The sequence below is a fragment of the Quercus suber genome, unplaced genomic scaffold (genome assembly GCF_002906115.3).
Source record: "Quercus suber isolate HL8 unplaced genomic scaffold, Cork oak 2.0 scaffold_14, whole genome shotgun sequence".
NCBI lineage: Eukaryota > Viridiplantae > Streptophyta > Magnoliopsida > Fagales > Fagaceae > Quercus > Quercus suber.
In genome coordinates this window covers 1,001,157-1,016,726 of record NW_027069479.1, presented here as the reverse complement: position 1 = coordinate 1,016,726, position 15,570 = coordinate 1,001,157, and the positions used below count along the sequence as shown (strand labels likewise).

Below are 15,570 nucleotides of genomic sequence, written 5' to 3'. Positions count from 1 at the left end.
CATAGGCCAAATCTGCCTTAGGCAACAGCCCCATCATGTTTAAGGCTTTGCCAACTAAAACTTTTAGAATTGGAGCAACGTTCATCACATATATGAAGTAATATTTCCAAGCGCACCTCATCTGATGAATCTGGTATTTACTTCTCACCGCTTCAAGTTGTAATTTTATCAATTTTCCATAAAGTAGAACGTGTGCCACTCTATGCAAACTAGAAATGTATGGTACAAGAAGAGAGGAGTTCATAAACCCAAGTCGATAAAGGACAATTTGCTCTTTTTTCCCCATAAGAAGCACAATACCAGTCAATAGATATAAACAAATTCACAAGAAACTCAAATATTTGTTTCTGTTATTGAATGTAGCAGGTGCCAATCTCATCTTTCACTCCAAAAGCAATTGATAATTTCATAACTAAAAGTACAGTTCAGAACATTAAAGAACCATGGATGAGTGATGCATCGTTTCTGCTCAACAATGGGAAAATTGGCTTTTAACTTAATATATTACCAGGGATCGCTCTGCAAAAGGAAAATCTCTTATAAGTCACTAACAGTACAAGTTGTAATGTCCCGTCCCGAGTTCTGCTCTGCCAATTCATTTTATACAAGTGAAAGATCTCCACCACGGACCGATCTCTTGACAAGTTTAGCCCACGACTCATTGGCCTCAGTGATGACTTTAAGAGCATAGTCCTGTATATCGGGCAGAATTTTTTATCAGGAAAAAATGAAAACAGAAAGAACAAAAGTTAAAAACACCATGCATGCATACAATGGGAGAACATAAAACAGAAACAGCAACAACAACAAGACTAGCAATAGCAGCGACAAGTATAAATGTATATAGTGTAGTGCTATGTACAGAATGGGCTTCTTTATATGGATCATGAAATGGTTTCAACTCGTGGCATTTTTATTTATATCTTTTCAAAGATAGATAAAGAAGGGAAATGTCAGCGGTTCAATCCATCACACCGTCGATTATCAAAAAAAGATAGCAGTATAGCTCAGGCAAAGAATAAGTGTGGTCTGTGTAACTACATCCAACAACCAAACTGACTAAACTAGTAGGCATCTTCTCATATGCTGTGGATAGTTGGCTAGAATTTAATATATACAAAAAAGAGAAAACTAGCAACTGGTTCAACTGAGTTCCTATTATCAATTATACTTGAAAGCAACTGTCTTAGTATGGCAAGTAATATGTTTTTATGCTAGTATGCAACTGTATTCAGAATCCTTTTAACATAGGGGAGATATTCAAAATCCAGATTGTACAAATAGAAATATAAAAACATGCATATATACTAGCGACCATACTTGACACAAATGACATGGAATGAACTTGTACCAAAGAACAAGGATACAGCACTTGCCTGAAAGAAAACTTTAGAATAATAAATGTTATATTTAAAATGTGGAAAAAGATCCTTGATCAAAATATGTGGCCAGCAATCTTGGTGTAGAAAATGAAAGTAAGCAGAGACAGCACCCCAAATGAATCAAGCATTGAAAATCAGACAACTAAAAAGAAAAAATACCTTGTTTGCTGCCTTGTTTCCAAGACCAAACTTGTTTGCAGGTTTCCCATCAGGAATCTTGTAGTCTCTGAACCAATCCCTAATTGCAGTGAGAGTGCCCTGAAGAAAACCATCAAATAAGACCCCATAAATTTTGCTTACTGTAGATGCAATTGCTTCACTATTTTTCTTCTTGTTTTTTCTTTTTGGCCTCTTTTATCTTTTGGCTAGAGCTGCTAGACTATGGCAACCAATGCTTCACTTTGTTCTAGCTCACACTTGATTCTCCAATTAATTAGTGATTTGTTCATTGACAGACACGTCTGTAGACAATATGCTGTTTGAGCTAATGGATTAACAATGTTAATAATAGCTTTACTATTATGCACATGAGATGAGTAAACCACAGAAATACTCAATTCAACAAAGCCCTATTTCAACTTTTTAACTCCATAGCAGAAAATAATTTACTACCCTTGTCTTTGTCTATATCTATATCTTCTCTTAAATATTGGACCTGTATGTAATCCTTTTAATAAGCCTATAATTTCCAACAAGAATCAAAAGTCTAGTAATAATAAATTGATGCAACCTCAACAAAATCTGCTACTCATCTTCGAACCCACCAAGTAGTTAAGTGCCACATCACCATTTTAATGAACCCAACTTATCTTGCACAATTTTCTAATTCTTGCAAACTGGATTCCTTTTTCTTCTTCATGGATAATGACTTGTCACGTGGAGATTTACAGCAGCCATAGTCCTAATCCATCTGCTCACATAAACGATGTTCTATCTGCCTATTTTGCACAATAATCTATACAATTGAAAATGTATGTTGTGAATGTGATGGTAGCTACCAACTGAACAAATATAAGCTGTTTAATCACGAAGTAGATATTGTTTATAAAACATTTACACATGCTCTGGTCATTCTTTCCATTAAAAACATGGCATAATGACTTATGGTCTGTTTGGATGGAAGGATGGAAGAGTGGGAGGAGAGAAAATCTACGGAGGATATAAAAGTGAAATGATAAAAAGATTTTAATTTTCTACCATGTGTGTTTGGTATAAAGGATGGAAAAGTAGAAGGATGGAGAACAAATAAAAATTTATTTTGTTTGGTTGAGAAAAAAAAAAAAAATAAAATAAAATAAAACGAGATGGTAGAAAGTGTAATTTGTCTAAATTTACTATCATGCCCCTCTTACAGAGGAACTAATTTTTTCAATAATATATTAGACGTAATTTTTTCCAATATGACATAAGGGAATAAATTATCAATTAAATTAGTAAAAATGTCATCTTATAAAAGTAAAAATATCACACACACACACACACACATATATATTTACCTATCCTTTTTATATCCTTAATATATATATATATATATATGTATGTATGAATGTATGTTGAATGATTAACTAAATCAGTTAAAATAGCACCTTATAAAAAAGAAGGTATCATTTTATTTTATTTTCATTCTATGCCAAAATTCACTGCACTGACTTTTAGCATTCATCCCTTACTTAAAAGAACAATCTGCAATTGTGCATGTTATAGAACATAATTGGTTTAAACGTTTCATAAGGGATATTGAAAATACAAGCAAGACCTGAAGTATGAAATAAAAAGGATATATTATTATAAGTAGGGTTAGTTTCGTCTCCAAAGCCAAAAAACAATAGAGTAGTCATCTGATAATGTTTGCATTTGCAGAACAACAGCATGGTGGTGAATAGATGAAGAAGATTAAAAGCACTTGGGTTACTGAAATTAAGTTGGAAGAAGGGTAGAAAGGTAATATTACTAACCAACCCATTTTTCCTCTCATTTTCTCAACATTGTGGGGAGAATTTTTTGGTGGGCCCGGGTGAAAAACACCCAGGCATCCAGTTTTACTTCCAATTTTCTCTTGCTAATCAAACAGAGGAAAAACCTCATTTTCCATCCACTTTTCCTTCATCCCTTTCCTACCAACTCACTTTTTTCAACCCAACCAAACAAAGCCTTAGAGTAAAACTGAAGATGTTACAACATTTAGCAAAGTAAGGGAGAGAGGAAAGGGGGATAGATTTAACAGCACTTAAAAAATGGGCATACCGGGAAATGCTTCTCAACATCATCGATGTCATTCACAAGAGAAGCTTTTGGATCATCCAATGAAATTGCAACTATTTTCCAGTCAAGTTCCCCTTCATCAATCATGGCCAAAGCAGCCAAGGGCTTGACTTTAAGAATTTGTCCAATTTTTCTTTGACTTTCACCAATCTCAACAACATCAACTGCAAATTAAAAGAAAACAGCAAGGATATTAATACAAATTGCTAGTTAGGACCAAAAAAGGACATAGACATACTAGAATGGTCAAAACTAAAACAATATCTGGTGATATACCTGGATCATTATCACCAAATGCTCCTTCAACTTCTGCGTTAGCAAGTTTTGGGTCTTCCCATGTTTGTGGAAGCAATCCATAATTCCAATTTATATTGTAGCTGTCAATCAAATAATAAGATCAATCAGGATTTAGATTTTTAAGGAATTAAAACTCAATGATATCAACGAGATCAAGGGCCCCAATGAAGTTATTACCCACTACAGCCTAAAATGGGTGGAGACAGTGAGTTTATAGTTACAGCTTGTTTACATTCAAAGATGGGCATTGGAACCCCTCTCTTTGTGTATCAATAATGACTATTAAGGAACAAATTTCAAACTTCACAAGATGCACTATACTAGATGTACAATTCAAATATAAATTTACAATAAGATTTTACACAATCAATAAAATTTAATATAACAGATAGAGATTGAGTTAGGTTTCATCATTTTTAATCAATTCTTGCCATACAGCAACTGGTGAGCAATAGCACTAGCCTATTTCTCATATTCAACCCTAGGGTTTTTGCAAACTCTATAGAGATCGAGTTAGGTTTCATCATTTTTAACCAATTCTTGCCATAAAAATTCCTCTGTGGAAGACAGCAACTGGTAAGCAATAGCACTAGCCTATTTCTCATATTCAACCCTAGGGATTTTGCAAACTCAACCAACATCTGAGCTTAGATATCTTTGCATAAAAATACAAGTACATAAATCAGGACAAACAATAACATACAACAAGAGGAAAACTAAAACATCAAAATCTTACGGATAGTATCGAAGCTTTCCCTTTTTGGTATCCTGCTTTATGGGGGTAAATGGCTCATCAGTAGCAATCTCCATCTTTGCCCTTGATTCTTTGGGTATTTCAACAATAAAGTTGAAAACACCATCACCGAAGTGCAGTGGAATATCATGCCAAGGGGAAACCTGCATGAATGAGCAAGCAATTATTCTCAACATCAGTACATAAAGGCAAGAACAAAAGGTGTTTCAATTTCTCTCTCACACACACAAAGGGGAGGGGAAAATAGAGGAAAAACTCAAATCCAAAATCAAATTCCTAATTTAATTGGAGACAAGAGAGCCCTCAACTAGGCCCAAAAACTACATTAATTGTGTAAAATTTGTTGTTTCCTGGGCTATGCAATTGAAAATCCTACTATAAGTTTTTCATTTCTTGTCTCTTTCTACATTTTCTTAGCAATGACCAACTTGCATTTGAATTCTAAAAAAACCTTGGTTAAAAGTGTAAGGAATATTGGATTTTTGAAAGCCATGTTTTCTGTAGTTTACCATATCTAAAACTAAACGATGACTGCCTCAACTAGGCCAATCAATTATCCTCAACATTTTTTCATAACATTTTTTTCCAAATTCTACATAATCCAAAATCATTAATTTCTTTTATTTCACAGACGATAATAGCAAAATTTGTACTCCTTCGAACACAGACTGAGCATCATCAATGCCCTAAATGCTTCAGCTGGCCTGAGTAACCATCAGATTTTACTTCCCCCGAAGTCCCAATTCCCCAAAACAAAGGAAGAAAAATCAGAGATTCATAACTCAATTTTCTTTTCATTTCCCAATCTTTAAAATTAAAAAAAAAAAAAAAAAAATGCTTAGATAGAACCGTGAAACTAATGGCACACCAAAGTTCCAAATACAGATTGGGCAATTAGGAGTACACAACAAAACAATGCATCAAATAATAATAATTCAATATATGAACAGTTATCAGAATCAATAATTTTAAAAGATTCAAAACTCCAACTTTTCTCTTATTTTCCCCCTCATTTTCTCGTGAGCCAAACAAGATGTTAAAAGGTACCTTCTTTCCGGAATTTTCAACGAAGAAGACCCTGTAGTCAAGGGTTTCGGGCTGACCCTCCTCTTTGATCTGAACCTCGGGGTTGTAAATAGCTCTACAAGTGAACAACCTCTTAGAAACCAAGGAAGACGCTGGCTTGAGGTTCTTGAAACAGAGGGTACTCTGTTTGGAGAGGAAAGGCTTCTTGAAGAGCAAGCAAGTGGCGGAGGCAGTGGTGGTGTTGCTCGCTATGGCTATGGCTCTCGTGGCCGCCATGGGTAATTGGCTGAGAGTGAGAGTCTGAGAGTGAGAGAGTCGCAGAAAAATTGAACAAATGCGTTAGAAAAGTTTTGTCCTAGTGATGTTGATTAACCTTTTTTTTTTTTTGGTATTTATTTATAACGAGGTGGCAGTTGGTGATTGGATGATCCAACACTGAGGTTTGAAGCGCGTTTTGTTGCTATCTTAGTTTGAAGTTGAATGAACCTGGACAACACTCGATACTGTTACAACTGTTCCGCTGATGTCTCACACGTGTGTCTGGTACTCTGTTTTAGCCTATGATGTTGTTTCACATGGCGCGAATCTGAGTGCAGATTTTTCTATCCTGCCTTCATTGGCCAGTCTGTCGGCACTTCGTGGCTGCTCAACTACCCATTGCGGCGATGCTCGCACGCCTCTGTACCTCTCTCGGCTTGAGAGTTGTTGTGAATATGAAAGTGTGTCATACCTTGGGTATGTGACTCGAATATGAGTCAGTTTTATGAATATTACTAAGGGTAAGTGAAGTCGCCATCAATCATTAGGTTTTTCTAGGTGTGATTGGTCACTTAACTCTATTTGATTTTATTACCAATTCTAGACTAAGAAAATGGTTGTTTGTCCTAATCTAATGTAAATGAGTAAAAAATCTTGATTCTTCAATTTGGAAGTCTGGTTACGTGTGGGGAAGGTGTAAGGTACCCCTACAATGCCTGTCCGTAGACGGTCCTTTGTTTTGGTAAAATTATAATTTAAGGTCATTAGCAATTGAAAACAAGCTATTGGCATTAGCTTTCGTGGCTTTAAATGTTTTGGGCTTTAAGGTTTGATCTTGGAATGGGTATGGTCTTGATTGATGCTTTCCAAGTGTGTTTGAAGTTGTTGCCAAATTTCCATGGCGAAAATCCGTTAGCGCTTTGCCTCATATGCGTCATAGCACGCAAAACGCTATACTCACCAAACTTTCAACGTGAGAATATGGCAATGGAGATGCTCCATTTTCATGGCAAAAATTTGGTAGAGTTTTGCATCTGTGTATACGGCGTGCATTGACATGCTCATACTGTGATGAGTCGAAGCCCTTCAAAGTGCCAAGCATGTTGATAAGTGTCTCATACACGGGGAAACCAATGTCACTTGGTGACATGGATCAAGACAATCACACCACAAAGATCGTGCACACAATATATCATGAATATGTACCTACGACAATCGCATTGAGCACATACCCACATCACAAGGTCAAGAGCACTCATGACTAGAAAGGGTCACTCATGTAGCTATAAGAGTCCATATACAAGCAGATATAGATATACATACATTATGCACAATGCTATCATGCAGGACAGGAAAGTAAAACAGATATTGCCAACGTCCCAAGGGTATGGCCCAGCAAGATACAGGAAATGTAAAACAGACATTGCCATACTTAGGGAACGCAGCCCAAGCATAGAACAGGAAAAATAAAGGGGTACATGGAGAGGGGGAACCTTAATACATGCTCTAGGGAAGAGGCTTTGGGAGAGGGAAAGAGAAAACCACTTTGGAGGGGCTAGGCCCCATAATCTACTAAACATTGCCCTTTGTGGGCTTGCATCCTCTTTCTGGCATCCTCTTTCTGGCATCCTCTTTCTGGCATCCTTGCCCTTTTTGCCTGCACCTAGGAGGTTGCACCCTTACTTCAAGCGTCCTTGCTCCATGTGTGTGCACATAACAAACAAGGAAACAAGCTAGCAGACAAGCAAATAAACAAATAGAAGGAAAGCATGCTAAAAGACAAGCTAGGGAAAGATGCCAAACAGGGGCAAACAAACATGTGAAGCACATGAAGGGGCAAACAATATGTTATCAAACAAAAGGAGGTGTCCTAGGAGGACAAATGTAGGTTTGGATCGAGTGTCCATAGTTCCATTGGATTGGAGTATGGACAACGCATAGACTTATGCATGAACATGTAGGCAAGCCTACAAAAATGCAAAGATGCAAAGAAAGCCAAATGGGTGGCGCAAAGTAAGCAAGGCAAGCATATCAACATCGCAAGGAGTGAAGAAAGGTGTGAATCAAGCACACCAACACCACAGAGGTGTATCTCACAAGTGGTTACATCCAAACGAACCCTAGGAGGGAAGGATGTAACCATACAGGCAAATCCACGGGGGGCACAAAGCATGGCAAGGCCTAGATCTAGAGAGGATAACATGGAGATAAAGCATAAAAGTAAGCAAGCAAACATAGACATGCAAAGGAAATGATCCAAACCCTTTAATATAGGCCTAGGTGTATAGATGTAGACCTAGACCACAGGATCTAGATCTACACCCTACCAAAAGGGCCAAAACATAAGAAATAGAGATATCAAGAGATGAAAGGGCTTTAGAAGCACATGGTATAGCAACCAACATAGATCTAAGCACACAAGCATGGCACGGAGCACATAAACACAAAGATCTAAACATAGGGATGTAGATCTAAGAATAAACATGGCAAAGAACACATAGGCATGTAGATCTAAGCGTAAACATGGCTAAGGGCCTCAAAGCATGTAGATCTAAGCATGAACATGACAAAGAACACATTGGCATGTAGGTCTAAGCATAAACATTGCAAGGAGCCTAACAACATGTGGATCTAAGCACATACATTAAATTTAGACATATCCGAACCCAAGAAGGCTAAGCCAACAACATCAAAGCGATAAATCATGGCATAAGCAAGGAAAAATGCTATAAAAACTATAAAGATGTGTTAGGAAGCAAGAACATGCTAAGAAAAGCAATAAAACATTTTATTAGGCAAGATAAAGCTAAGAAAAGGTTATAAAAGAAAAGGGTGTGGATTGTAGCTAAAAAGCTACATCCACACCCCTAAACCTCAAATCCAAGGTATGGAACTAAGGAGAGGAAGATTGGGTGCAAGAACACTACCTTAATGATTGTAGAAAAAAAGAGGAGAATCTAAGGTGTTTGGATGTGTTTGGGAGAAATTAGAGAGAGAAGAGAGAGAATCTGCCCAGGAAAACTGCCCAAAACTTTTTTTTTTTTTTTTTTGGGTGCAAAATAAGGGGTCTGTGGACCCTTTGGCCTTTTGCTTGGTCCAACTTCCGATGTGTATTTGAAGGCATTTCCAGACTTCGATTGAGTTGATCTTAGTGTCCTTGGAAAACTCTGGATGTCTAGTTTTTAGAACACTAAAGAAATTGAAAATCCAACAGTCGTATCAAAAGTTATGGCCTCAGGAAGCACGCTAATGTGCTTTTCACAGTTTTCTAGATATCTCAACCTTTTTAACTCCTATTTTGACCCATGAATAGTCATTTGAAAGGGAATTTTATAATCTTCGCAATGGCATTGGTCCCAACATGGTCTGACAATCAGATCAAAATTAGGATTTCTAGTGCCCTCGGGAGTTAACCTTGGGTCAAACTTGGTCAAAGTTGACGAAAATCACCTAGTAGCTCGGGTTTGATGTATAAACATGAAAAATGTTGTTTTAGGATTATTTCAACCAACTTTTACTTTCGGTCAATCTAGGGTTGACCAGGGGTATTTTGGTTAATTTGACCGAAAAAGGCACTTCGATTCCTTTGATGCCCGAATGGGTTGCGCCACGTTGATCTAGATGTTTCTGCAACCCCATGGAGAAAAGATAATATTTTGGAATTTTCAGGGTCTGACACGCAAATTGAGGGTAAAGAAACTGTGATTTTGCATTTTGTTGCCCCAAAATTGCTTGCAGAAACTGTTCTGTTCATGGGTCAATTCCGGCCTCACTTAGCAAGATTGAGCTGCTGCAGCTGGTTTGGAAAATTTTTGGCTTAGTCCTTGATGCTGGGCAAAAGACTCTTTTTTTTTTTTTTCATCATTTATCCCATGATGATGTTGGAAAATATATGTGTTCACATGTTTTAAGTAGCATAGGAAAGCTTGCATATGTCGGATGCTATGAAAACACATGAAACACTAACAAAACTAAAAGAAAGGCGAGGTAGATATGAGAGACTATGCATAATAAAAAGGGAAAAATTTGAGAGGATTGAAAATGTGAAAACAATGCAATTTTGAGTGATGGTAGTTTTGGAAAATGTAGGATTAAGCGGTCGCTGTCGAATTTGAACCTTGATGAAGGCATAGGATGCATAGGACTAAACGGTTGTTGCTGAATCTGAATCTTGGTTAGATTAAACAGTTGTTGCTGAATTTGAATCTTGAAGAAGGCATAGGATGCCTAGAACTAAATGATCGCTACTGAATCTGAATCCTGATGAATGCATAGAATGCATAGGATTAAACGATCGTTGCTGAATTTGAATCTTGGTGAGACTAAATGGTCGCTGTCGAATCTGAATGTTGAAGAAGGCATAGGATGCTTAGGACTAAATAGTTGCTGCTGAAATTGAATCTCGGTGAATGCATAGGATTCGTAGGACTAAATGGTCGTTGTCGAATTTGAATCTCGGTGAGAATAAACGGTCACTGCCAAATTTGAATCTCGAAGAAGGCATAGGATGCCTAGGACTAAATGGTCATTTTCAAATTTGAATCCTGATGGGACTAAACGGTCATTGCCAAATTTGAATCTTGGTGAGACTAAATGGTCGCTGCCGAATCTGAATCTTGAAGAAGGCATAGGATGCCTAGCACTAAATGGTCACTACCAAAATTTGAATCTTGAGAGAGAGGTATTTTGAAAATTTTATTTTGAAAATTTTTACATTTTTTGAGAAAACGTAATATTTTGGTATGAACATGCATGATATGTGTTAGGCAGTAGGGTTAAAAATACTTACCTGCTTACTTGCATTGCCAAATGTTCTTGGGCTTACTTATCAATCTTGAATTTGCCTCCCGCAAGTATGTCTCGGGGGATGAGATTCGGTGGTGCTCGCGAGAAGGCTCACACCTTTGTTCCATCTTAAGTTGATTCGTTTAGTAGCGATGACGATACTGTGTCAGTTAGTGTACAAGTTGCGTAGACCCTTCAAAGGTGCTTTGACCGAGGTGGTGATGACCTTGCACCCCCTGGGGGCATATATATAGCACATCGTACTAGGAGTTAATGTTCGATGGAGACGGCCAGTGCCTCGTCTCAATCCTACACTGGTTCAGGAAGCAGTTCTTCACAGTTCCTTTGGATCGAGGAGGGAGGAGGCCCAGGGGGGTGAGGAGCTAGATGAGGAACTTATGTTTGAAGTAGAGGTCGATGATAAGGTCGAGCCAGGTCCAGGCGCTCTGAGGTGCTGCAATCATAGACCGAGGTTTCTGCCTTGTTTGTCTAGGGCTGAGGCCTATACTGGAGAGGTCGATGACAGCATAGGCGATACTCATCTTCATCATGGTCTAAAGAGGCATCCTTCTGCTCAAATTCTAAAGGCTCAGGTATGTTCCTTTTTTCTCTTTCACTTGTCAAATCTAAATGTGTAGATATGCATGCTAACTGGTAGCTTTTTTGATTTTGATTGCAGGTCGCTAACAAGATTCGTGGTTGGGGAGTTTGGTCTTCATTCCTTCTTCGCTTATTTGACCTTAAGACGAATGTGCACTATCTCAGCTTTTCGATTGAGTAGGGCTTTGAGGTGTTCCTGAGGATTCCCCTTTATTCCATTAGGCATGTGATACTAGAGACTTTGGTGCAGTGATTCCATGTAGAGACTAGCACCTTTCATTTATGCTGTGGGGAGTATGTAGTCCTTCCCGTTGACTAGACGGCCATTCTGGGCCTTAGATTTGGTGGGTATCCAATCCTAACTAATTTTGTAGATTTTGATGTTACGAGCGAGCTTTTGGGCATTTGCTATCCCTTTACCCCGGTGAGGAGACAGTATTTTGGACTTACCAACGAGCCTCAGATCCGCATGGAGTGGCTAAGGGTGAGCATACCCTAAGAGGTGGAGCCGGACGATATTTCTCTTAGGCAATTCTTCTACTTCATTGGTAGTTGCCTGTTTGGCAACAACCGGTTGGTATTGACTTACAAGCTGCTAGGAGCCATGAGAGTAGTATCAGATATAGGGGCCTATGATTGGGGGTCCCTTTCTTATAGATTCTTCATCGCTTTCCTAAGGCAGGCTTCAGGACAAGACTTTAGGAGCCTAGAGGGTTGTTGGCAAATTTTGACATGGTGGGCATATGAGTATATCCCAACCTTGCATCCACAGTATTCCAGCCTTTCTTTAGGGATATATCCTAGGGCATATGCCTGGTCCCACTGCATGATCACCAGAGTTGTTTTGACACAGCCGTCCACCGTCGGTGCTGCGTTAGATTGGGTCACTTGGGCGAGATACTTAATCGCCCCTATGACGGGCGGTTGTTGGCTAGGCATGAGGTTACCCATTCTATGGATGAGTCGCAAGCGCAGCGCTGGTTCTAAGCTTTGTCAAGCTGGGGGTTTTTCTTAGTTGAAAGGACCTACTATTAGGTTATGCTGGTCTTTAGAGTTCCTAGGGACCCACCTCAGGAGCTTTTGTCTATCGAGGTGATTTCAGACGACCTTGACTATACGACAGGCTCTTTTAAGTATTTCATCACGGAGGACACTAATTACTTCACTTGGTTCCTACAGTCCTCAACCAGACCTAACATGGATGATTGCCTTGTGAGTGGCGGCAGAGTGCTCGGTGGCATAGTACACGCTTGTTGGGCTTTAAAGGCCCATTTGAGGTTGCATGTAAATACCCTATAAGCTTGGGTGAGAGATCTTGAGGGCGCAGTTGCTAATAGAGAGGGGTATATACAGGAGAAGATTGCTAGGTTGCTTTCTTGAGAAAGGGACCTATGGCAGAGAGAGAGGGAGGCCCATTTCATTGCCACAGAGAGAGAGAGAGAGAGAAAGAGAGAGAGGTGTCAGCTTCAGGTTGAGATAAGCCTACTTCGTGGGTACATTGACATTTTGATTAGTGAGATGAGGGGGCATATGATGCCTGTACCTCTTACGCCTCATATTTCTATCAGAGATCCTCCTATTCGTCGTCATGAGTCAGAGTATATGCCTGCTCCTCTTGGATTAGCTGGTAGTTGGGGATATGCCCCCTTAGATGATTGGGCACGGGGCCCTGTATTAGATCAAGTGCCATTTCATGCTTCGAGATATGCCCTAGGTTCCCCAGTGGATCGAATCGATCCTTTTACAGTTCCCACTGCGGGTGATGATGTCAATGACGGCAATGCTGGGCACTTCACTGATAACGCCATTAGAGATGATGATTCCCCTTAGGCCATCCATGTTTTGTTGTATGATGATGATGTAGCCCTTGCATAGGCATGTTTTTCTCATTTTTCTTGTATTTTGTAGACATTTCCCCTTGGTGGGCTAGATATGTATATATTAGATTGCCTTTTGGTAGGTCTAGACTGTATGTATTATATTGCCTCGTGGTAGGCTTTAGACATGTATGTATTATATTGCCTCATAGTGGGCGCTGATGTATGATATTGCCTCTCGGTAGGCTTTTGATGTATGTATGGACATGCCTCTTGGTAGGCCTTATATGTATGTTTCTAAATTTTGCATGTTGGTAGGCTCTTGATGTATGATTCTTGAACATTTTCTCTTGGTAGGTCTTACATGTATGTTTCTGGATATCGCTTATTGGTAGGCTTATGATGTATATATGAACACTACCTCTTCGTAGCTTACATGTATGTTTTTGTATATCGCTTGTTGGTAGGCCTTCAATGTGTGTATGAACATTGCCTTTTGGTAGGTCTTACATGTATGTTTTTGGATTTCGCCTATTGGTAGGCTCTCGATGTATATATGAACACTGCCTCTTGGTAGGTCTTACATGTATATTTCTAGATTTCACTTGTTGGTAGGCTCCTAATGTATGATGAACATTGCCTCTTGGTAGGTCTTACATGTATATTTGCCAATACCATTTTAGCATTTAGGAGCCAGTTGCACCACTGTGGTCACTTTGCAGTACTTTCACAGGTTTACCGATAAAATTTGACATTGATTAACTCGCTGAGGGATATGGAAAGAGGAAAGACCGCATAAAATAAAATAGCCCCAGTGTATGTTTTATGTGGGTCTTAACATGAGAGGAAAGGTTCCTAGTGAGATGAACCCATTTTTGAGCATATTGATTGGCAAAAAATGGACTGAACCATGCAAAATAAATTGCCCTAGTGTAGGGTTTTGCGTGGTTCTAAAATGATCAACCGACTTAAAGCAGGATTAGAATCGCATTGGATGATATGGGTTCCTTGACAACCCTAATGATGATCATGGATTTCCCCAGCGGGGTTTTGGACTTGTTGTGCGACGGAATGTGCTGATTGTCTCGATTATCGACTGAATCGAATGATGCTTCGAGAAAATTTCCCTTGAGGAATTTATCGTCATGATCTTCATACCATGCTAGATGAATTGCTATTGGTATTAGGAATGGCCTAGGCACTATCCCATTACATGTCTTGACGACGAGGGTTGAACCGATCCCTGAACCGGGTTTTGAAAATGAGGTTCAAGATATTCTGAGATGCCAGACGAGATAAGCAAAGATAAACTGCCTCGGTATAGGTTTTGTGTGGTCTCGATCATGTGAAAAAAATCTTTTGAAGGACAAGTTTGCTGTTGAACTTGCTGCGCACCACTACTAGTGCAAAAACTGAGGGAATCTTTGATCTGGAGCTGTCCGAAACCCTTCATCCTTTGGATTCAAGTTTAGAATAGGTGTGGGTTTGTGCTAGGGGGGTTGAAAAACCCTAGCACGTGTCTTGAGGGATGGTGGCCTTTCGAGGTGCGCCGGCTTCGAGAAGCATGCATAAAAGTTGGATGCCTCCCAGACCTTCCACATTCTGGTTTGCAACTTCTAAGGCCTTCTCCTACCATTTTTCTTCACTGAAAACTCCTAGAAACACTATTTTTCTTCACTTTTCTGCACGGATCTGCATCAGAACTCTGGATTCTTTCAAATCTGAGCATGGATGTTGTTAGGCTCAAAACTTGTGATACTGTGATGAAGCTTGAGTGGGAGACTTTTCATGAGAGGGAGCTCAAAAGACGGTGGAGTTCATTCTCTTCCAAGGATTGGGCTTACATTAAGTAGTTCCTTGGAGATGCCACTTCACTTTTTTGCACTTCTTTGGATTGGCACTTATTGGAGGCCATAGCTACTTGTTGGGATCTCGCTTTGAGTTGCATCACCATTAGGGATGTGGACTTGGTCCCTATTTTATCGACTACCAACTCGATCTTGCTTTCGCAAGCGGTTGGCGGAGCTATTAGGCCTAAAGATGCCTGTTGTGGATGTTTTAACCTGATATGGGAGCGGTTTGGGAGGTAGCATCCTTTTCGATTTTTCACCTTGTTGGTTTGGTGAAGCTGAGTGCCCTGCTACTTACCGAGGAGACTTTGTGGATTTGGAGGAGCATTGAACCTTCTATAGGCGCCAGGCCTTTATGGTGGCCTTCTTTGGCTTAGTGCTATTCCTTTCTTAGTCGAGTTTTATCAGCTTTATAGTTCTACCTTGGTGAGTACTCTGCCTTATAGCACTTCTTTTATTCCCCTTCTTCTCTCTAAGACTATTCGATCTCTTTCTCTGTGTTGTGAGATGGGTAGTGGTAGGCTAGGTTGTTGTATGCA

The 15,570-nt window shown here is 39.4% G+C and overlaps 1 protein-coding gene across 1 annotated transcript; it reads right to left on the bottom strand.

The window, feature by feature from the left end:
* Positions 1-257: 257 nt before the first annotated feature.
* Positions 258-6,089, bottom strand: LOC112025072 (soluble inorganic pyrophosphatase 6, chloroplastic). The gene is made up of 6 exons (XM_024057738.2): positions 5,743-6,089; positions 4,678-4,838; positions 3,921-4,021; positions 3,627-3,808; positions 1,542-1,640; positions 258-693 (listed from the first exon to the last, which is right to left on the bottom strand). The coding sequence occupies exons 1-6, from the start codon at positions 5,995-5,997 to the stop codon at positions 601-603; spliced, it is 891 nt and encodes a 296-aa protein (XP_023913506.1). The 5' UTR covers positions 5,998-6,089; the 3' UTR covers positions 258-600.
* Between the last annotated feature and the right edge of the window lie 9,481 nt (positions 6,090-15,570).

Bases quoted from the DNA above. Each gene is read 5' to 3' on its own strand.
- LOC112025072 (XM_024057738.2), bottom strand. From the start codon at position 5,997: ATGGCGGCCACGAGAGCCATAGCCATAGCGAGCAACACCACCACTGCC. The intron at 4,839-5,742 runs GTACCTTTTAAC...TCATTCATGCAG, and splicing joins TTGAAAATTCCGGAAAGAAG to GTTTCCCCTTGGCATGATAT. The intron at 4,022-4,677 runs GTAAGATTTTGA...TTTGATTGACAG, and splicing joins GGAAAGCTTCGATACTATCC to CTACAATATAAATTGGAATT.